At 40.8% G+C, this 23,889-nt stretch overlaps 1 protein-coding gene across 1 annotated transcript in view; it reads left to right on the top strand.

The window, feature by feature from the left end:
* Nucleotides 1-13,321: 13,321 nt before the first annotated feature.
* Nucleotides 13,322-23,889, top strand: part of znrf2b (zinc and ring finger 2b) — a 68,868-nt gene continuing 58,300 nt past the window's right edge. Inside the window, exon 1 of the mRNA XM_071913097.2 lies at nucleotides 13,322-14,183. Within this exon, the coding sequence (XP_071769198.1) occupies nucleotides 13,781-14,183 (403 nt within the window). The 5' untranslated portion in view covers nucleotides 13,322-13,780. The remainder of the gene's footprint in view (nucleotides 14,184-23,889) is intronic.

The following is a 23,889-nucleotide window of genomic DNA, read 5'->3' as shown; positions in this document are numbered from 1 at the left end:
TTAGCTTAATTAATTACCTCATTAGTATAACTGGTTATGTTTAATATATCATGGTGATTTATGGCGGGACCTTAGGTAGCTCAAATGCCTCTTGTATAGTACATGTTTTCACATTGAAAAATTAATAATTATAGATATTGACAATTATTTACTGTTGTATAGTACTTTTTTTTATTATTATTTTTTTATAAAAATCTCAATATGGTTTGAATGTTTAAGCTGTTTGGGTTTTGAAAATTCACAGTTTGTAAACTGCTTTGGTCATATTGTTTCTGACGAACCATCACGACAGTAAAGGAACTGAATTGAATTAAATTGAATTGAATTGAACTGAGTGAATGTGCATATGTGTCTGTATAAGTGTCTGAGTATTTATAAAGTGCAAATCAGTGGAATGAGATATCACTGATTTCCATGGTCAGGTGTGTCTGCAGGAATCCAGATATGTGACAATATTGCCACTCAGCCTCACATTATGCTGTTGTATGATTGTATCATTTAATTGGCCGCTATGCAGACAGGATGCTGCCCTAATAGATGGGACATGGCTCCTATTAGGAGGCAGCAGGCACAGTATGCTGGCCAAATGCAAACATCTTGGATCGTGATCTTTATCCTGGGTCGGTCCATTATCTGTGAGTGGCATGAGAAGAGAGCGGCTCACAATAAGCCCACTGTGTTGGCCTGCAGCAGCGGATCACTGGGTCTGATTCATGTGACTTTGACCTTATGGTGGAACTGGAGCACCACATGGATATCACAAGCCTGCCAATCAAGATTAAGGTCAAGGGCAGAGGATATTCCACTTTATCGGCATAACTATCAGGAGCAGCACTGCTGTGGAAGACAGAGGAAGAAGAACCAAGAGAGAGGTGGTGGTTACCTGTAGCTGCTGTTAATCTAATAATGTCCCATTAACGTAATGAGCTGTTCATGTAATAACAGCTCCCAGTTAATGATGTAAGAATCCTGTTAACACAATAAATGTCCCATTAATGTCATAAAAGTTACCTACTGTTAATGTAGGCCTAATAGCTCTTTTCCTGTCAGTGTAGTTATTGGGTTTTATTACATTAACTGGGAGTAATCCATTTACAATGATCACCAACGACCTCTTCCATAATAACCACATGTGAATGGGTGACAGGTGTGTGTTGAATTTTGACTGTTATTATATTATCAGTTCAATTACGACATTTTGAAAACCTGAACATTTCATTTCTCACTAATGTAATAAAACCCAATCATGTAATACTTACCATTGCTTGCACAGTTCATATGTCATCATATGTATACAACATCCAATATACATGGTCTATACATACATAGACATACTGTCTTTATCATACTGTCATATTCCTCTCATTGCCTATATATGTTATATTGATATATACTTAACTGATGCTATTTTACACCTTGTTAATGCTGGAATACAGACTTTTTCCCCCACATTCTCCTTCATATATTTACATTTCAGTGTTGGAACTGTATGTTGTGTATGTTTATATAACCTCAATTTGCTCTATTCTTTTTTAATATCATATTCCTTTTTAATGTATCCTTGTACTATTTGACCCAGTTTCCCTACAGGGATCATTAAACATCTAATTGAATTCACTCCTTATTCTGTCTAATCAGTTGAAAGGATCAGAGAAAGGAAAAGACAAGATGTTGTCATTGTCGCAGAATGTTAGTCCAACACATTAGAGACCACAAGGAATCCCTGTCGTCCATTTTGGTCCACCACAGTAGGAACCAGACTGGGCATATTTGTTGCATATTGTTTATTTGCCTTTCCTCAGTGCCTCTGACGTTCCCAACCACCTCTCTCTCTCTCTCTCTCTCTCTCTCTCTCTCTCTCTCACACACACACACACACACATCAGTTTGTTTATTCTCCCCCTCTGCTCCGTGCTGCTGGCCACAGATTATTTGTGTTGTGACCTGCGGTGATGGGAGTTGTGGAGTGAGTGTGAGTGTGAGAGTGAGTGTGTGTGTGTGTGTGTGTGTCTCCATTGGTGTTGGGTGAACATGGAGGTGGACAGATGCAGGAGTAAATCCCCATGCTGTGAGCTCCTGAATCCCCAGCATTCATCCACAGTCCATCAGAGCTGACAGGTTGTGTAGGGGGCTTTCAGGTGATGTAACCCCCCCTCTGGCGGCCATATTGGAGGTCCACAGCTCTCGGGCAACAGTGGCTGAGGACAGCTGATTGTGTTTCTAAAATGTACAACTTGTCTGTCTCTACAGAACTGAACAGACATGATTAATTTCTGTGCTGTTTTTGACTGGAAACTGATCATTTTATTACTGATCCATCTGATTGATTTTGTATTTAGATAATGCTAGCTTCTTAGCTAGCGAACCATAGCATCAGCTAATCCTCACTGTCTTGTTAACACATCTGATTAGCACACTTGCTAAAGTATCTAGTAGAAGCTTAATGTTTGTAGTAGCTAGTAGTCACATGCTAACATTCAGGTGATTTACTAATTGAGCCTGCTGGCTAGTTAGATAGCTAACAGTTTGTTCAGGTTAACTGAGCTGACTCTTCTCAAGCTACAACTCAGAGTGTTTTGGAGTAGAGACTAGAGCTAAAGACAAGACAGTTTACTGTGTCACAGTAACCTACATTTGGAAACAAATTTAACACAGACTATTCACTTTTACTTAGAACGTTACTGAATGGTTCTACAGTGACAATCCTTTTCAGGTATCTCTCTTTTTCTAGCCTGGTTGTTACAGATTTAGACATTATTAGCTAACAGTCAATTCTCCAGTAGACAGATTTGTGGTGCAACTGCAAAGCCTCTATTGGACTATTGCATAGAGAAGACATAGAACGAGTTAAATGAGAAGAAGAGAGATCCGGGCATGTAGCTATGTTCCAATGTTTGCATCCTAGGTATGCCAGTGATGTCTCCACTGCAAAATAAGTGAACAGAATCTGGCGGGTTGGGGGGGGGGGAATTGCTCTGATATCTGGCTCATTTGAAGTGTTGATAGGCGAACAGCCACAAAAAGCTGAGTTAATAAGCAATTTAGAGCTTTAAACCCAGTCCATGATGAAAGTTTAATGATATCAGCACAAATTTGCCATCGCATAATCTCCTCATTTAATCATTTTCCACTGTCAGCACAAGGCTAACAAAAAAACAAGCTTAATCCACCTGATTGACATCTCCCACCAAATTGGCTGGGAAAAGGACTGGAAAATATTTCAGGCAATTAATTAAGTGCATTTTTCTCCTTTTCAAGTTCTTGTCTGGAATGTGCTGCAGTGTAGCCATGGAGGTGACACACGGACGTCAGTGTATTACCGAGGTCAGTGAGTGGTCACTTGTGTAATCGGATGATATGCGACTGTAAACCAGAGCTTACCTGCACATCATCAGAATTCACAAAAACCCCTCTGAAATGTAAAACCACACCGCTGAGAGTCACATACACAGAAGTGCGGCTGTCAGTAGGATCTACAGGTCATTTTCTGCATTCATCTGGCAATAGGGGGTGAACAGTGTTTTAACTGGGACAACCTGAGTGATATGCCAGCAGTTGAATGTCATCAATGGAAGTATATCAGACGTTTAATGTTTGTAGTTTCATATTAAATGGGTGTTTATGGGTACATGAAGGATGCTGTTTATGTATTCAGACATTTCACAAAAGATTTGATTTGTTTAAACTTTTCTGCATGTTGAAATGAATTGCAACACTTAGTTACATACTGACATAGCTGCAAATGCTGGACATTGTTGACAGAGATACACTAAATGTCCTGCACAAGTGACTGAGTCATTTTTATTTAAGCAATATTGCCATCCAGTGGTGGAGTCAAACATGCACATTTGCTCTCGGTCAGCTTATTCCACCTGATGAGATTTTCACGTGAACGTACCTTTGGGGAAATGCATCCAGTACCATTGGATCTATCATTGATAAGTTACATGAGAGCGCGTTCTGCTCTCTGAGGTGTTCGCCTGTGTGTTTATTGACTATCTGCTACAGCTTGAAGGATGTTTGCCTCTGCTGTTTGCTTTGTGTCTGAGCCTTAATCCTCAGGCTGAATCTGTTAGAGGAACAGAGCTGGCTGGAGGCGAACGGAGAAGAGGTGAGATGAGGAGAGAAAAGTAGGGGAGAAAAGAAAGGTCCTACTAGGGTTCGACCAATACCAACATTTTTGTACTAAAGCTGCCAATAGCTGAGATTTTCCATATTTTCTATATTTTCTGCCAATATCTTTAAATTTGACTATGTTCTTGCCCAGTATTCAGTGTTCCCCTATACGGCTTTATTCTCGTCAGGGTGGAAAAGCCTCTGAAACAGTTTTAGTTAGTTAGTTTTAGTTTACATTGAAAACCAGACTAATTACATTATTTTAGGTGTGTTAGCAGCTCCTTAAGGCAGGGTGAGGCATGTTTCACTGCAGGTTAACAGACTGTTGAGTAAAATCCTCCCACACCACACTGGAATAATTTCTCTGATATAAAAATCATGATAATAAAAACATAGCGACTAGTTGTGGTCAGGGAGGAACCTCCATCAGATCAGAGGTGGACCACACTGACTGGCTGATACACAATTTTGAATAAATGGCCAATATCAGCAAACTGATATATCAGTCTAACCCTAATAGGCACCATTCTAGCGTTCAGCCCAGTAAATGGTCATGAACTGGATATAGGTTCAATCACTATTGTGTTATAGCAATCAGAAGAAGTAAAACGGACATTTATTTCTATGATGTTGCAGATTATCACTTTAACAACACCTTTTGTACCACTGTTATCTTACACTCTTGAAAGCATGATGAGCATGCCATACAAGACCCTGCCCTTTTTCTTTTTTTCTCACTTTTTCTTCTTTTTTTTTCATTTTCATTCCTTTTAAACCTGCAATGTGCCATGTGGAGATTTCATTGAGACATAATGATATAAATCAATATCCACACAGCAGCAGCTGTGTTGCTGTTTTCACCTCTTTTCTAACGCTTGTTGTCAAATTCCACACCGGAACAAAGTTCCTCCCGGACCATTCAGTAGCTTTTCTTTTTTTAAAAACTAGCTTGACTCCTTCCTCGCTGTTTGAAAGCGGCGCTCTCCCCCTCCCATTCCTGAAAAAAATTCTCATAATTGCGGAATTGGTGAAGCGAGCGAGTAAACTTGTTAAACTAGTGAACTTGCTACCTATCTCTTCACTTGTCATTGTGGGACATGTAACCTTCAGCGGGAGAAAAATCTGGCAAAGTGAGACTTCTCTGTAGGGTTTTTGTATTTTTTTCAAAACTGCCACTGTCTTTTTTACATTAAAACAAATGGGGAGCAGCCGCAAGGTGCACAAAAGGCGGCCGCTCTCGAAAAAGCGCTGCGCCCGGCGGCTTTTTTTTTGGCAGTGGGAGCGCTTTCAAAAGTTGAGAAATTCAACTTTTCAGAAAAGCGTCAAGTGACGTGAACCTCTTTTTTCTCAGCCAGCCAATCACTATGAAGGAGAGTCTGGGTTTCCCACAACAAAGATGGACCTTCAAGTAGGCTAGCTGTAATTAACAGCTGTAAGTAACTTAACTGTTCTGCCTTCTGAATCAGCTGTGTCAGCTGAGCTTGCATATTGTCATCACCAACTGGGCGGTCTATTTAAGCTGTCAAACTCACTGCTTATTCTCTGCTGCTGCTCGCCCCCTGCTGCTGCTGCTGTCTGTGCATGTCACTGTGTGGGTTCTGTCTCTTTATGGTTTCACACGGGGGTTGCAGTTGATCTCTCCCTGCTCTCGCTTTTGGCTTGCTTTAAATTACACTTCACAGGGAGTGATACAAAACAGAGCCTATATGCAAAAAAATCTATATTTACATTTATTCTCTATAAAAATGTTCATATTCAGTAAATGAGTTGTCTGACTGAACTGTAAGTAACTATAAGTAACAACTGTAAGTAACTAATTAACTGTAAGTAACTGTAAGTAACAACTGTAAGTAACTAATAAATGTAAGTACCGTATTTCCTCTAATAGTGGCCGGTAGTCAATTAAAAGCTGGGTCTCCGATAATGGCCGGGGCCGTGGTCGACACGAACAAATAAAGGCCGGCCCCGAATACAGGCCAGGGAAAAAAACAAAGGAAACAAGACTAGGTCAAAACCTAGTATATGGCTGGACCGTGTCCGTCTCCTCTCTCCGCCGCTGTCCTCTCCACCGCGCCCACGGCCCGTACCTATCAGGGACACCCAGTGACGAATCGGCGTCGGGATCCCGCCGAAATCTCGGCCGGATCACCTGGAACAAATCGGCGCCCAGCCATCAGCACTGGCCGGAACCGTGCCCCCGGGAAACTCGAAGCGTCGGCAGTAAGCCCTCGGCGCAACGAAACCTTCATGCCGCCGACAGAACAGAGGGCTGTCAGGTGGACTGAGCTCGCGCATCGAAATAAACGGCAATATGATATAATTGTATAGATTCTACTTTAGCTTCAGTTAGCTTCAGCTTACATGCAAACAACGGTGGATACCGGTAAACTCCTGGTGCCTGTTATACATGTAACTGTAGTTTGTAATAACGTACAAGTGCCACAAGATGGCAGTATGACACAAGATGGCTCGGCCAGCGGAAGTCTCTGGAGCATGCCGTCGACGATTACCGTAATTATCGTAATGCATTGCAGTAACAAAAAAACGGCTACCTAACGAACCCCAACAGAAGCAGATCAGAAAATCAAACTTCATACTAAAATATGAGCAAATATACTTATCAAACAGAGGGAATTAGAAATAAAGGCCTGTCTCTAATATAAGCCTGCTTCCAATAAAGGCCTGGTACCCTCTGCAGTTGAGGTAAATAAAGGCCCGGGCCAATATTAGAGGAAATACGGTAACTAACAACTGTAACAACTGTAAGTAACTAATTAACTGCATGTAATTGTAAGTGCCTAATTAACAACTGTAAGTAAATGTAACAACTTTAAGTAACTAATTAACAACTTTAAGTAACTAATTAACAACTGTAAGTAACTAATTAATTGCAAGTAACAGTAACAACTGTAAGTAACTATAAGTAACAACTTTAAGTAAATAATTAACAACTGTAAGTAACAGTAACAACTGTAACAACTGTAAGTAACTAGTAATAACTAAGTAATTGTAAGTAACAACTGAAAGTAACTATAAGTAACAACTTTAAGTAACTAATTAACAACTAAGTAACAGTAAGTGACAACTGTAAGTAACTAACAACTGTAAGTAACTAGTTAATAACTGTAAGTAATTGTAAGTAACAACTGAAAGTAACTAATTAACAACTGTAAGTAACTAAGTACATCCATACATGCCAGTAATCCATACTCTTTCACATACTTCTCACTCTTACAGTCTGCTTAACATGAGTTGGAAATTGTTAACCCCACAATTTTCCATATTTTATTTCTATTGCTTGTATTGTTTTAATTGTTTTATTGCTGTTCTATTTTGTGCTTCTATTTTTCTTTGCTATATCCCATTACTTTTGCTGCTGCAATGACCCAATTTCCCCAGAATCAATAAAGTTTAATCTAATCATATCCAAGTGTTTCATTATGTAATTTGTTGAATTCTCTTTAGGATGCCATTATATCCTCCCAATGTTGTGGTTACTGGATAAACAGCCATGTAATTTAATTTATGACTGGTTTTGTGCACTGCTAGGTCTCTATGTGTACGATTATATGTGCAAATTCCTCTTAGGGCTAGATCTATTCTATTCCATTCTGTTCTATTCTGCACATCATATCATATAGACTACCTTATCATCTGCTTTAAAATGTAACAGATCTTTTCATATATTTTCATGTTTTAATCCATTTATTGTATGTAAATAGCTTTGAGTTGCATTCTATGTATGAATGCTGCTATAAAAATAAAGTATTTCTTTATTTATTTATTTACGTATGTATGTACACTGCCCGTAAAAAGTTTGGACACACCTGATTGAATGTACTATATTTTTCATCATCTTAAAGGCATTTTGATCTAAAGGCTTCTGCTTAAATGCTTGAAATGTGTTTCTTAGACAAATATAAATAGTGAAGTTGATCCTATGTATGAATTTCTTTCCAAAGCCTTTGCCTTTCCATCAAGGCAAAGGGCGACTACTTTAAAGAATCTAAAATATAAGATAGTTTTGATTTGTTTAACACTTTTTCGGTCACTGCATAATTCCATTTGTGTTATTTCATAGTTTTGATGTCTTTACTGTTATTCTAAAATGTGGAAAATAGTAAAAATGAAGAAAAATGTGCTGTGTCCAAACTTGACGGGCAGTGTATGTATGTATGTATGTATGTATGTATATGTATTGCTTTCAATTACTCCCTCAACTCTATGTAAACCTGTGATGAGATGAAGGTTTTGTTGGTGAGCTGTAGTGCCTGTTTTTTGCCAGCAGGGGTAAGCAGTGCTCTGCTTTTACTAGTGGGGTACTGTCCACATATTGCACTCCTCCAGCATGATCTCCATATGCTACCTATTAAAAATGGAATACGCCTGCGCCTGATTGCCCTCATTACAAGGTGTAATTAAATTATAAGGGGAACAAGCGCATGAACAACTCAGTGGAAAACACATCTGGAGACTCTGATTCAAAACAGAGACACAAGCAAGTGAGGGCTCAGGATGAGATTTATGATGTTTGAATGATCTCAGATGTAATGTGACCCAGGCTGGGCAGGCCACGACGCAGCTCTCGGCCCAAATACTCTCGCAATAAAGGTGTGATCTACGGCTGATGAGGCGAGGGATTTTAAAAGGGGCCTGTCCCTGATTTATGGACTTATCCTTGAAGAGGGACAGTGCAATTTGGCCAAAGGGAGGATGGGATGGGTCCGAAGACAAGGTTTCACTGAAACCTGATTCCAGATCTTTACAAATAGATCTAGACCTCTGATGAAATGGGTGTCATACGTCTCCCGGACACCCTGATTCCCCTGTTCCAACCACTTTATATCTGCTTTGGTGGAGGATAATAGCTGCATTAGAGTGAATAGAGCCTGTGTGCTTTATATCAACTGTATTGTCTATCTACTGTAGTGTATTGGCAGTAGGGTTAAACTAATGTATTGGATTGACGGTATATTGGGCCAGTATTATTCATACTTTTATTGAAAATCAGCTCTGGTCCAGTGTCGTCCACCTCTGATATGATGGATATGGATATGATGGTTTGACTGATTTGATTGAGTTTGCATGAATATACTTTATTGAGTTTCCATGAATATGCTTTATTATTACTATCCTGGCTTTTAGTGTCCCATGGCCTAAATGCTGTGGAACAGGAATACATTTCTGGGGGAATCGCTTTTGCTGTGGAAATCGCAAAATTTAAAAAGATTGAATATCAGTTGCCGACAGCTACAATCAAACAAATATCAGTATCACTCTTGAAAAACAAGCATCGTCAAACCCTGGTAGGCAGGCAGTCTTTAACATGCATGGCAGCCCTATTAGCTTCTGTAACAGTAGAATCAATTCCCATGAGAGAAACCAATACCCAGCAAAGACTGAAGTATTCCTTTGAGTTGACAAAGGGATTCCTGCCATGCAACACCATCAAAAGAACCAAGTAATGCTGCCACAATACATTCACACAAACACAACCCACTGAGGGGAATGTAGTTGGGAATATGAAGGAGGTGGCTGGCTGCCTGCTGAGTGGCCCTCCCCTTCATTTCGTAGGCCATGATGGAAGCGGGTTGCCGTGGCAACCCTGTGGCGTGGCCATTGATTGACAGGCAAACAGGGCTATTTCCAGGCGGAGGAGGTGGAATCTGAACAAGGATTAACAGGATTAACTCAAATCAAGGCTAAGCAAACTATTTACCTTCCACACCCACTCTGTGAGCTTTCAGCTCAGTACATAATGTTCATGACATGGCCAAAAGTATGTGGACTCCTGCTCGTTGAACATCTCATTCCAAAAATCATGGGCATATGGAGTTGTTCCCCCCTTTGCTGCTGTAACAGCCTCCAGTTTTCTGAGAAGGCTTTCCACTAGATGTTGGAACACTACTGCAGGGATTTGCTTCCATTCAGTCTCAAGAGTATTAGTGAGGTCGGGCACTGATGTTGGACGATTAGGCCGGTGTTCCAATTCATCCCAAAGGTGTTGGATGGGGTTCAGGTCAGGCTCTGTGCAGGCCGGTCAAGTTCTTCCACACCGATATCGACAAACCATTTCTGTATGGACCTCGCTTTGTGCACGGGGGCATTGTCATGCCACAAAGTCATGCCACAAAGTTGGAAGCACACAATTATCTAGAATGTCATTATATGCTGTAGCGTTAAGATTTCCCTTCACTGGAACTAAGGTGCCCAAACCATGAAAAACAGCCCAGACCATTGTTACTGCACCACCAAACTTTACAGTTGGCATCATGCATTCGGGCAGGTAGTGTTCTCCTGGCATCCGCCAAACCCAGATTCATCCATCGGACTGCCAGATGGTGAAATGTGATCACTCCAGAGAAGGCGTTTCCACTGCTCCAAAGTCCAATGGCAGTGAGCTTTACACTACTCCAGCCGACACTTGGCATTGCGCATGGTGATCTTAAGCTTGTGTGTGGCTGCTCAGCCACAGAAACCCATTTCATGAAGCTCCAGATGAACAGTTCTTGTGCCGATGTTGCTTCCGGATGCAGTTCGGAACTCGGTAGTGAGCGTTGCAACCGAGGACAGAAGATTTGTACGCGCTACATGCCTCAGCACTCAGCAGTCCCTTTCTGTGAGCTTGTGTGGCACCACTTCACACCTGAGCTCAGCTTTTTCACACTTAACGAACTTAGTGGTTCAACCACAAACCAAAATTGCAGAAGTCATGTCCTGTCATGGCATTTTAAGACTTGTAATCACAAAATGACTTTGAAGAAACTTGAAGAAATCAGGGTCCCTCACCAAACCCCAAGTTCCCAAAACCCCAAGCTGAAAGCTGAGGTGAACAGTATTTTCTAGTAGGAGACTTAGATTGTCCTTCCCATATGACCTGCATGCAGCAGGTCATTTCTCTCTCTACCTCTCTCTCTCTCTCTCTGTCTCTCTCGATCTCTCCAACATGAAGGCGTTGAACTGCTGAATAGAGGAATCCCTCCGCTGTTATTCAAGGATTTTCCTCCACAGTAGCTGAGAGGAATGTCCCATTGGCCCAGAAAGAGAGGGAGGGAGACAATGTCTACAGTATGCAAGATTGCTAGATGTGGGAGACACTAATGCTGATCTACTGTAAAACTGCTGCTGTAAAAAAAAAAAACACTCACCATCGCTGTTTCTCCAGCCTCTTGCATGATCCACATCAGAACGTTTGCTTGAGACTCAAATGTATGAACAGCATATACGGGTGTCCGTGTGGATAGTGTCGATTTAAGATAAGGTGAACTCAGTGACTATTCGTGTCATTTTCCTTTCTACACATTATCAGTGCTTAGAGGCAGGGATGTAATGGAGGGTAAGCCCACCTCAACTCACTTTACCCACCTTTTTATTTGAAGAATAGAGTTTAGCACCTTTTTAGGCTGCTATAAATCTAGATGATGTGAATTTACAGTATGCCATAGTAAGTAGTATCAAACTGATGTAGGCCTAAGTTATATGGAGACCAGAGGTGGGGACTCAAGTCACATGACTTGGACTCGAGTCAGACACGAGTCACAATTTTCATTGCTTGAGACTTGACTTGATACATAAAGAGAAGACTTGAGAATTGACTTGACTTGGGTTCTGGTGACTTCAGACTTGACTTTGACTTGTACTTTGATAACTTGAAAAGGTTTCTAAAGTCTTGACAAAAGATCTTCTGTTTGTGTAAATGACTTGTGAATTCAACTTACACGAAAAAGACCCAACAAAGTGATAAATATGACTGATTTTCTTTGTTGAGTTACCAAGATGTGACGTTTAGTTCAGAACATGGAAGCTGTGTCAACAAGTGATCGTAAATGTGACATATTATATTTTTGTCTTCATTCTGTTGCTGCAGCACAAAGTAACTCTGTGACGCTTGAATTTCTAAAATAAAACAGCAGCCATCATAAAAGCACTTCTATTGAAGACTCTATTTTGTTATTTTCAAACAAAAAACACTTCAACGTTACAACAAATTTTATTTACGACTTCAGATATTGGAAGTAGGAAACCATTACAAAAACTTTACAAGCAAATCTTGAAAGGCACATAACACTGTCAAGTTATTAAGAAATTTTGTCTATTTAGCTTCCACAAGTTTTTATCTTCTGATGCTTGCCTGATGTATGTTACACTAGATTGACTGTTATTTTTAGTGTATTATAGTGTATTTACATGAATGACATTTGCATTTTACATATGTATTATTGTATTTTAATGTGTTGCTGGCTCCTGCCAAAGGATTACAGATGCAAATTTGCCTCTGGCTATACTCTGGTGCAATATGTTGTGCGCTGTGCCTGTCAAATAAACAAATAAAGTACGAGGAGACCATGAATGCAGCATGAGGCTCTTTGGTTATTGACGTCGCTGTGCTGCTGCTGACGTCACATGACGCGCTAATCCAAAACTCCATCAAGCTGCCATCGATACACGCAATCACACCGGAAATACGACTTTTAACTTCAAAATAAAAGCGTAAAATGTGTCAGTTTTGAGAAAGTATTGAGTACAGAATAACAAAAATCGTATCAATTGTCGTGGAATCGTTACAACACAGTGTTTCACTGGAGTGATCCGAGTGAAACTAAATGTGAAATTGTTTATTTTGCAAAATGTCCCTTCATAGTATCATTACTGGCAGTAGCTAGAAGGTGAAGGTCTAGAAACCTGAGATGGAGCTGAACAATGTGTTCCATCCAAGGAATGGAATGTGCTCAACTTTTGAACATTAAGTTTTATTGGCTGAGAGATATGTCACTCGAATGATTTTGATGCCCATGGTTTGGACCACGCTGTGAATAACCTACAGCCAACCAGTTTGGCCTTGTTTTGAAAGCCCAACAGATCTTCTATATTAACATTTTTTTACATGTTGCAAAGTGCCATTTTCCAAGTATGACTGCACAGTCTACATTAAAAATACAAACTGAATCAGCTGTAACGTTCGTACCTGTTCCAATCACGACAGCCGCCTCTTATCGCTGTAGGCAACATCAAGTCCCAGACACTCTGGGTCTGTACCTTAAGGCATAAAATCGTTCTTCAATAAGGTTTTATTTTGAAAGTTATGACGGGAAGTCTTATATTTAATTGTCGCGGGCTTGACAGCGCTGCGCACCGAGTCTGTTTCCACCGATAAACGGTTTTTCTGCAGGACTTTCTCTTCCATCACTTCCCTCATTGTAACAGTGTGTGGTCCGGCAGGGAGGTGTGGGGAGCCTGGCTCTTCACTTTCTCATGCTACAGAGGAGGTATGGCGGAGGGGACACTGAGAGGAAAACATCGGCCAAAGCACGGCGACTCCAAACCAGCGACTGGGACGAGGAAGCATCCGATAACTGCAGCAAGGGGACAACTATTGCTAATGGAATACAGCGGTGCCGGGGTCTGAACGGCTTTTTAAAGTTTTACGCACGTCTAGTTTCTGGCATATAAGGACGGTTTGTCAACTTGCTGTCTTCGCTTACTGGCATTTCCATAATGTCGATGGGATCCTAACGACGCACAATTTCCACTTTTGCGCTTTATTTTCTTTTAGGACGCCTGTCCTGTGTAGCCATCTGCTTTTGTGGCGTAAATCTGGCGCACTGTCCCGCAGCGGCTCTTGAGCGCCTCTTTAATAATTAAAAGTGAATCTGTGGAGGTTAACATGGGGGCGAAGCAGAGCAATCCGGCTGCTAACGGACGGACCAGAGCCTATTCGGGCTCAGATCTGCCCTCCAGCACGTCCAGCAGCAACGGGAGCAGCAGGACTGCCGCCGTGGCTATGAGGTACCATGCGTACAGCGCGTCCGGAGCCTCCGGAGCCACATCCAGCACCAGCCAGCACATCGGACCCAGGACCAGGTCTGTAGGGGGCTCCGGTGGCTCCGGGGCCAGACCCCAGTCGGGCATCAACATCCCGAACAGCAGCGGAGCCTACAGCTCCCAGGAGTCCGGCAGCAGCACCCCGGAGGAGTCGGCGGACAGGGACCGGTCAGCCGGCGGGCACGGAGGTCCCAGGTTGTTGATAGGTTCATTACCAGCACACCTCTCGCCTCACCTCTTTGGAGGTAAGAGGGCAGCAACATGGCGAGGACACCTACACTTTATACATTCCAAGAGACCCACTATGTTGTAGTGACAGATGACCAAACACTTACATATTCAGTGATTATACGTGCCTTTCTTGTTTGGAGAGATTGTCAAGCCAGACTCCATTCACAAGTCTGTCAATTTAAAGTTGCATTGACTATCGGCAAATGTACACACCTCGTAAAACATGACTTCATACTTGTTCTGAACCAGCAGGGTCTTCTGATACATTCGGCCTACACAAGATCAACCAGTCAGCACTCTATTCATGTTCTATTCTATTCTGTTCACACTGCACCCTACCGCCCATCACGGTGTATTTTGGTGGAAGAAGACTGTGTGAGTAACATGGGAACTAATTTAAAAGTTGAAGTTTTATTAGAATAAGTGCTGCTTGGTGTGTTGGATGTATGCCGAATTGAGGATTGGCTCGTGATGACTCTTAAAATCTCTCAAGTCTTGTTCTACTGACAAGCAAGGCAACATTCAATTGCCAGATTTTTAAACTGAGTTGAACAGAATTTACCTGGGGTAAGTCAGGTGTATTAGGAACCTAAACCACTTCAAGGAATGTTTTCAATTTTTTTGAGGAATACATTTTCTAGTCACAGTAATAAGAATATAATTGGCTACAGTGTAACATCAGATGGACTTATAGATATAGATAAGCATTTTTTATTAGTGCTTATAGAGGTAGGCTGTCAGTGCACTATAGTTACTGTTGCTTAATGGTGATGAAGTGTCAGAGACTTATAGAGGATGAATGGATGAATTGATTTTCAAACATACAGTTAAGTTTTGTAGAGGATTTTGTACATCTGCCGTTGGCCAACAGACAATCTGGAAACTAAGGATCACCCAAGAACACATGGATACCTGTCACTGCCTTGCTTTCTTTATAATAATGGGTTACCGAACATAAGACAAGTTGATTGCACTGTTTCCTGCTCCTGCCAGACATTCAGTTTTGATTGGATGTTAAAAGCCGACTGGTTTCACAGAAGGCTTGACCAGGTAGCCTAAATCTGACTGGGTCAGTGACTGCAGGGTTTGGTCTATTTGCCTTGTTCCCTTTGGCTGTGCTGGTGTAGGATTAGTTTTGTCTAGGAATTTAACAGATTAGGTTCAGAAACCAAGATTGCGGTTTCACTGTGAGCTGCTAAATATGCAGAGTTGCATTTGTCAATCAAGAGAGAGATTAGTTGAGACATTTCATCATAACAGAGAAATACAGAGAGGGAAGGGAAGGTAGCATAAGAAGAGTGAGAGACAGAGAAGAGAGAAATGACGTGAGAGGAAAAGGGGAACATTAGTTAATTCGCATCTCTCCAAATGTTCACAGGGAATAATTTTCTCCTTTGCTGAGAACAAAGAGTCAAACTCGCACCGCGTTGCCTCAACTAACCGTAGCACAAGATTCAATCAGCCATTTCGTCTCAGCCCTGTAATCTCTATAAAGTGATTGTCTGACCAATATTGCACAGCGCTGCATGTGTTCTTGCAATTAAATTGTTAAATCACTGACTGATTGAACTTGCCTCATTCAGCCGTCTCAGTCACAAGGCCTCTCCCCCCGTTTCTACTCAGATGGAGGGCACCACTTGATTAAACTGCTGCAGGATTTGACCTCTTTTCACCTTGTGTCTGAATCTCACTTCTTTTCTAGTCAAAAGCTGCAGATTCAAAAGTTTCAGTTTAAAGTTTGTGGAGGGAAGAGTGTGTTATGTCACCAACATGACCAAATCAGAAAGCCATGCTACTCGCTCACCATGTGCTGTGAGTGGAAAGCTGCCTAACAGCGCTGGGCAAAACATGAAGCCTGTTTGGGCCTGTCATGGCCATGCATATGTAAATTATATGCAAATCTCATTATTTTGCCCACATCATATTTATTTTTGGTGAGGCCTTTGCAAATTGAGATTGCACAGTTTGCTAAGACTTCGCAACACCAACTCCCCCAAATTATTGTAGCACATAGAAGCTCCTTTGAAAGGTGGAGTGAAGACTTTGTGGCCATTCAGAATGGCTGCTATCATTGATGCAAGAGACTCAAGACGTGTTTTGGTCCAGACTTGGCCATCAAACAGACCAGGAGGGAACGGACTGTGTCGTTCCTAGAGCAGATCAGATCAGCTCAGATCAGATCCAATGCTCCAATTCTTTTAGAGGGCTTGATTTGCATATATTTCTTAGAGAATAAGACGAAAACTCTGCACTGTACAGGCGTTGATGGGTGATGGGTCGCTCTGTTCTGACCGATTGTGGGTGGTGTGAGAAGCTCTTATTGGATCTATGTAGTGATCTCTGCTCTAGTATTGCATTTCATAACGTTATGTCATTTTAACGAGTTAACCTAGGTCACTGGCGAGCCCTAGTCCTGAGGTAGCATTAAGCCAAAATAAACTCAATACTCAATAAAATGACTTTCAAGCTTACCAGTGACTTCAACAATGGATGCAGTCGTCTCCAAGGTTCGTTTTTGAGACGTTCATTCCTGTAGTCTTTCAAATAAAAGTTGTAAGGAACTGGGAAGCTCTGGATGACTATAATCAACTTGTCATCCATTTTCCACTTGCCAGCCAGAACTATTGTTCAAGAAGTGAAATCGCATCAGTAGGGAAACGAGGAAACGCGGAAATCTGATTGGCTGCTGACGCTTGATGAATGTAAAGTAAAGAAAGTAAAGGCCATCTATAGGAGATGAACGGACTTCTGGTGACTTGTATATGCAGATTACATTTGCAACACAATCGTAGTGACTCTGGACCAGGGTGTCGCAAAGGAAAGTGTGTGTCATCCTGTCGGTCCTGTAGCGAGGTACACACACTACCAGCCAGGCTGAACACGTGCTGACAGTGTAGTAGTTATTTGCCGCTGCTCATATGGAATTTCCCCAGCAGCTCTCATGTTCAGAGCTGCATGTGTTGACAGGCCTGGCCGCAGCTTCAGCCTGTGACCTGTCAGATTGAACCACCAGCCTGGAAACACACATTTAGACCAGGTGTCAGTGCTTTAGAGATAACACAGTAACAACACGCATACGCACCGGTATACTGTATGTATTACTGGCAGGTTTCGACTGATATGGGTTTTTGAATACTGATATTTTTTATTTAAAGCTGCCAACATTTTGTGCCAGTAGTCAATATCTTTACATTGGACAATTTTTGTCCTGGAAAATCCAAAAAACAAAAAAAGTGTTTCGTGTTTCCCCCAGAATTGTATTCTTGTCAGGGTGGAAAAGCCTCTGAAAAAGCATTTAGACCTTCATGGGACATAAAAACTATTTTAGCTACAACAACTAGCAAAGGAGTTTTGCCTTACAGATGTGGAATTTAGTACGTTTGGGCAATGCTAACAAACATTTTAGCTAACAGTCTACTAGGATACTGAAAGATAGCGCATGTACCGAAGTGTAGCAATATAGTAGAGTGGGTTTATTCTTCTTTACAATACATTGGGTGAATGCTGTGGTTATCCTGATTATTCCAGAATTGTAGTAACTTCAACTACAGCAACAGTTGATGCTGCACACCTAGCTTAACGCTACTGGGCAGCATCTGTCTGTTTCCGTACGAACAAGTAGACTAAAACCTCTTCCTGTTTGGCTTGTCCTTCCAAATTGAATTTGAGTGATATATTGAGGTAAACACTCTACACTTTAAGAGAATCACATGAAATCTTTCCACCTAACCTTGATAGAAAACAGTGTGTACTCTGTTTTGGTTGATGGCACAGCGACCTTGTCCTTGGATAATACTCAAGCTTTTTCACCGCTTGTACTGTAACATTTCAGTGCTGGCCTGAACACACTCTGACACTCAAATAGGATACGAGACTGTTGGATAGGACTTTTGTAATGCAAAAAAAACTTGACATGATTACATTTTCTTCACGTTCCTCACAACTAACTCTCATACATACTTTAACTCTTTCCTTTCTATAGCATAAACCATGGTGCTGTTCCTTCTAACATGAGAGAAACGTCTTTCAAAATAACTGGCAAAAAAATAAAGAGACTATGTTGAGCGTTATAAGATTCTGAAATTCATGTCATTATTCAATGTGTGATTTTAAAAAAAAACAACCACTGAATATACCCTCCTCATTAGTCAATAATGTTACTACAGTGATGTTTCTTTTGCTACTAGCTCTAACCAAGTAGCTAGCAAGGCTAGCAAATTAGCTAGACACCAACCAGGCCAACACAAACAATAATACTGGGACTGGATGGATGTTAACTAAGCTACTATCTTGGATAAATGTCAAAACATGTAATTTACGGTTAGCCAGTTCTGACGCAATACATATGGAGAGCCAAAAAAATCTGTACTTTGTAATGGATGTGATTTAAAATGTTGTGAAGTAAAATGATTCAGTGAAAATATAGGCCTAGTTTAGCAAAAGAAAAATTACCGACTTCAAAAAACTACAAGTAGGCTACACAAAATGCTCCTCAACGACAGTAAGGAGAGTAAATAATCTACTTTTATCCTCGGCCCCCAGAGGTTAGGGTGAGTGACTGGCAGTTAAATAAGAGGGGGGTCTAAAAAAGGAGGACAGATGTCAGTAAGGAGAACATAGTCTGACATGAAAGTAACACTTGTCCTTTCAGGGTCTGATTACTGGAAACATACCAGAAGACAACTTCCTTTTTGTATTCTCGGACCTTGCAGAGCATGTGATTTATTAGGCTATAAAATGCAAGAGTACATGTTGTCTTACCATCATAAAAAGATTTGCTTTACTATATATATAATGTACATATAAACTAATAGATGAAGAAGAACCCAGAAGTACATTCTCCCTTTGTGTGATGCCGTTGAAACTCAATTACATAGAAGAAGAGGAACAGCACTGAAACAGCACTTAGACACTAACACTCTCCATGGAAACCCAGGATGATAATAATAATAACATGTTAATACGCAATTGTGTGGAATCTGATCAAAAGGTCAAATTAGAATCAGTTCAAGTTAAGAGCGTCCCATAGACAACACTGCATCATATCCATCATAAACTCTAACTGGACCACACCCCATTTTTAATAAAAAGCCAATATCAGCCCCTGTCTAACCGTAATTGAAACCCATCTACAGCAAACAATCTAGTTACATTTGACTTCACTGCTCCGGTCATCTCTCACCAAACCATTGCTCTGTCTGAATAAACGGTTGTGTAAATGGAAAGCTTTAGGAGACTGAGCAGGCTGTAATTGTAAGGCCGTGTTATTACACCGTGGCTGAGGGGAATCTTCACTTTGTAAAGACGTCTGCTGGGAGTCTGGGCCTATAGAAATCCCAGCAAGTACATAATTGGGGGTATTTTTTCCCCCCTGGAGCAGCAATGTGAAGCAGTGTTTCCTACTTCTTATGTTTCCATGTTCGCGGCAGTCTTGCTTTGATTTCCATTTTGAAATGAGAGCGGATGGCCTTATCCTACTCCCATAGTGAGTATTCAGTAGATATCACTGGAGGCTGTCAGAAAAATGTTTCCATTGAACGTGGTTTTAAAGACTTCAATAGGACAGAATGCCTTTGGTTTTGATACTCATGAATTAGCTCCCTGTGATCCCTAGTGTGACCAAGGCCAAATCTGTGCAGTTTTTTTTGTAGTAAAACACCTGAGGACTTGCATGACAGAATTTACACGCACAGAAAATATCCACATATCCGTCTTCTAAATTTGAAATAGCAGAAAAGATGAATTAATGTGCAAGTCAAAATTTGAATGAATGTAGTAGTGGCTGCAAACTTTTAAAAGGATATCTGACCACATTTATCTTTTTTCCTGAGTATATTTTTCTACACAATTGAGGAGTAAACCAGGAGTAAGTACCAAAGTTCTGCACAGCAATTGTAGCAAAAGTGAGAGCGCTAAGATTCAACATTTGTGACACTCACTCCATCATGTGTACTATATTGGGGTCCGGTGTTGGGAACCATATCTTTCAGCGTGATGGAGAGTCCAGGCTGGTTTTGTAATCGTCTGACCTGAACAGTATGACCTCAGCCCTGGCCACAGTTCCTCCTCTGTCAGCCAGCTTGGCTTGGCAAAGCCACACGGACTGGAGCTGCCCAACATGGCCTTTCACTTTTGTTTCCTCTTCCTGTGGCCTCGCTGGAGGTGTTGATAGGAACACTGGTGCTGCAGATTTTAACCAGCCAACAGTACAACATGAAGTCCCTCATGAATGATGCAGTCCTCCACTGAGCAAGTCGGTAGTGAATATAATGTAGCCGCAAATGGCCATTAGTGGGGTCCAAGGCCATGGAGCAAATGATTTGACAGTGACAATATTAGCTTGATTCATCATTTTGGAAAAGTTCTACATCTAAAAGTTGGAACATTTCAACTGCAGGTGAAATGGTGCCTGACATGTTGACATTTGAAAAATTGCCAGTTTTTGGCCTTATGGTAAAGCTATAGAACGCAGCCAAATTTGATCTGACACACTTTTAGGCCATCACAAACATTTACATGAAGTTTGGTTGCTCAAATATTTGGGCAAGGAATTATGCATCTCTTTGTGTGTGTGTGTGTTCGCCGTCAACTTTTTTTGTGCGTCATGGCCCAATGTCAAATATCAACCATACAACATCTTTGTATCACAGAATATCAAAATTGTGTGATACAGAGATATTGCAGGCAGTTGAAATATGCTGTGTGTAGAATTTGGGGAATGAGGCAACTTTGTAGGAGAAATAAAAAAAAAAAAGATACTATTGCAAGGGTGTGCTGATGGTGATGCGATCAAGCACAAAATTTCATTAAGATTGGATCAACATTAGGCGGAGAAAAAGTGGAAAATAGGTTTTGAGTGATATATTTTAAAATTAAAAATAGCAGAAAACATCGTCATGGCTGAAATGAAAAACAATATGTGCAATGGATTTGTGTTGAGTCACTGAATTTGAGGGAAAAAAAAGGTTTAAGACTTATTGGCCAAAATTTAAAGTTGCACATTATAGTGCCACCATCTGGCTGATTGGGTTAAAAAAAAAATTGCCTCAGTAGTGAGGGAGATTTGAAACCTATCTACCAAATGTGAATGCTCTAGCACAAAGCATTTAGAAATTATGCCTCCCTTCCTGTTCATGCTTTTTCACAGTTATGAGTATCAAAAATGTGTGAAAGACGCATGATGTAGGACAATCAGTGTACTTTTGTAGCGCAGTGGTGAGATGCATCATTCACATCACAATAAGATGAACGATGTCTGAGCTATCGTGTGTGACGGACAGATGGACAAATTAATTAATGAAGATATTCATTTTACATCAATAATTCACATTCATTTTGAGCCAATAGTATAGTTACCATAAACAAATGAGACCATCACAGAGAAGATTGTCAGCTTCTACTGGCCTCTACACTGCTGCTACACTTTCCCATTGTGTGCCACCGGGTCGGATTTGGAGGGAAATCTGCTGTATTGCTTTACGGCACAAAGGGACGTTGCTTTATGGCACAAAACAGGAAGAGGGCGCTGTTCTTCCACTTGCAGTAATACTAACACTGGCGTGAGATAGAGGTTACCAATCGTCTCCACCATGGACTCATTTGTTTACTGTAATTATACCAAGGCATCACAATTAATTTGACAATGATATATGATACACATTGCACCTTTAATGTTGTGTTGACTGTAGGCTCCGCTCTGTCTTTGAAAGGTTGGATTTTGAAAGATAACCTCGCAAATAAGCCAGTGTTAGAAGATCCGTATTATTTTGATTGACTGCCTCAAATCTCTCCTCTACATCTCCTTTGTTCTCCCATATTATTCTGCATCTTGTCTCTAATGAATAGACCACAGAGTCCCAGCTGTCCTCTCCAGCGGTCAGGCAAGCATGACATTCAGAGGTCATAGTCCACCCGCGTGCACAAAGACCTTATGAATACACGAAGAAGAATAAGGAGATCAGAGAAGGGTGGAGACAAAAGACTCGGTCGAAATAGAAAGAGGAAGACGAGAGAGAATAATTAGACTCGTCAGGTTGAAACATGGAGGGAAATAAAGTGAGGGGATAGGAGAGATGACGCAGAGCAGGAGAGTCAGTTTGAGCAGAACTAACAATAAACAGATGAAAAAATCGATTGCAGTCGTGCCTCCTATGGGAGGGAATATATTCATTATGTGCTGAACCCATCAGTGTTGCCCTCACTGAAATGTCAGGGCTGGTAAACCAAGAGACTTTTGGCCAAGGTTCAGAGTGGATCATGGATAAAAAGGGTAGACTCAATACTGCTGTGTTTCTGTACCAGTGCCAAATGGTTTTGAATTTACCCTAATTCCACAGAGCTGTTTTTAGCGCCGCTTAAATATTGTGTTTAAATATGGAGCTGGACGCCGCCTCTGCAGTCTGTCAGCGTGAACATGTCACCTAACCCTGGAGAATTAGACAGTATCGTTTCATGCAAGTACAGATCCATTAGCATATTAGACGACAATGACCCAGAGCCGCTAAAGCCATCTGCATCCATTCATCCCAAAACATGTTATACGGGTCCTATATGTTTCTCTGCATATGAGTCAGCACATATCTGGACAATTTCTGCACGTATGCAAATTCCGTCTATCAACATGTTCACAATATGATGGTGATAATGACAGGTGGCAATGCATGTGTGTTTTGTACATTGTCATTCTATACACTTGTTATCTACATCTGTAATTTGAATGTATTTGATAAGGTGAATAGTTTACTACACATATTTACACACAGACACTTTCTGTACATATGTATGGCCTCCCGTAGACCTGCTCATGTGAATATGATGCACATTTTGCATCCCACTTTTTTAATATAATCTTTCACTTATTTACTGCATATATTCCTCTTTTAATATTTTCATGTCATACATATTTTGTTTGTCCAAATATATTCTACTGATGCTATTTTTGCACACCCTCATAATGGTGCAATTTATTTCATACCACATTTTTTTCATAATGTATATACCACTTAACATCAGTTGGATTATGTTTAATATCCCCCATTTGCTCTATTCTTATTTATATTCTGTTTTTCTTTGCTGTATCCTATAGAGGCTTTGAATGCATCACAAATCTCCCAGCAATGATGACTGGCTCGAACCAGCCAGCAACTGATGTTAATGTTAACATGCTAACACTAGCTTCTACTAGATATGTTAGCTAGTGTGCAATTCAGATGTGTTAACAAGACAGTGATGGTTAGCTGACCAGATACTATGGTTAGCTAGCTAACAAGCTGACATTATCTAAACACTAAATCAATCAGATGGATCAGATCAGTTCAGTCAAAAACAGCACAGACATTAACCATCTTCTGTTGAGACAGACAAGTTTTGCGTTTAGAAACACAATCAGCTGTTCACAGAGCTGAGGACCGCCAATATGGCCGCCAGATTGTGTGTTACGGGACTTGAGTCACAGTTTTAATTGCTTGAGACTTGACTTGATGCATGAAGAGAAGACTTGAGACTTGACTTGACTTGGGACTTGACTCTGACTTGTACTTTGATGACTTGAAAAGGTTTCTAAACACTTGACTTGAGATCTTGTGTTTGTGTAAATGACTTAGATTGAAAGTGATGAGATTTGTTCCAGCAGACGACTGAATTTAAATTCTGTTTTCTGTTGAAACTGATTATAGAAATCAAACTCATGATGCTCTTACCAAGTTTTTATCCTATTAAAAC

Source organism: Centroberyx gerrardi, chromosome 12 (assembly GCF_048128805.1).
Source record: "Centroberyx gerrardi isolate f3 chromosome 12, fCenGer3.hap1.cur.20231027, whole genome shotgun sequence".
Lineage (NCBI taxonomy): Eukaryota > Metazoa > Chordata > Actinopteri > Beryciformes > Berycidae > Centroberyx > Centroberyx gerrardi.
This window is presented reverse-complemented; position numbering and strand designations above follow the sequence as displayed.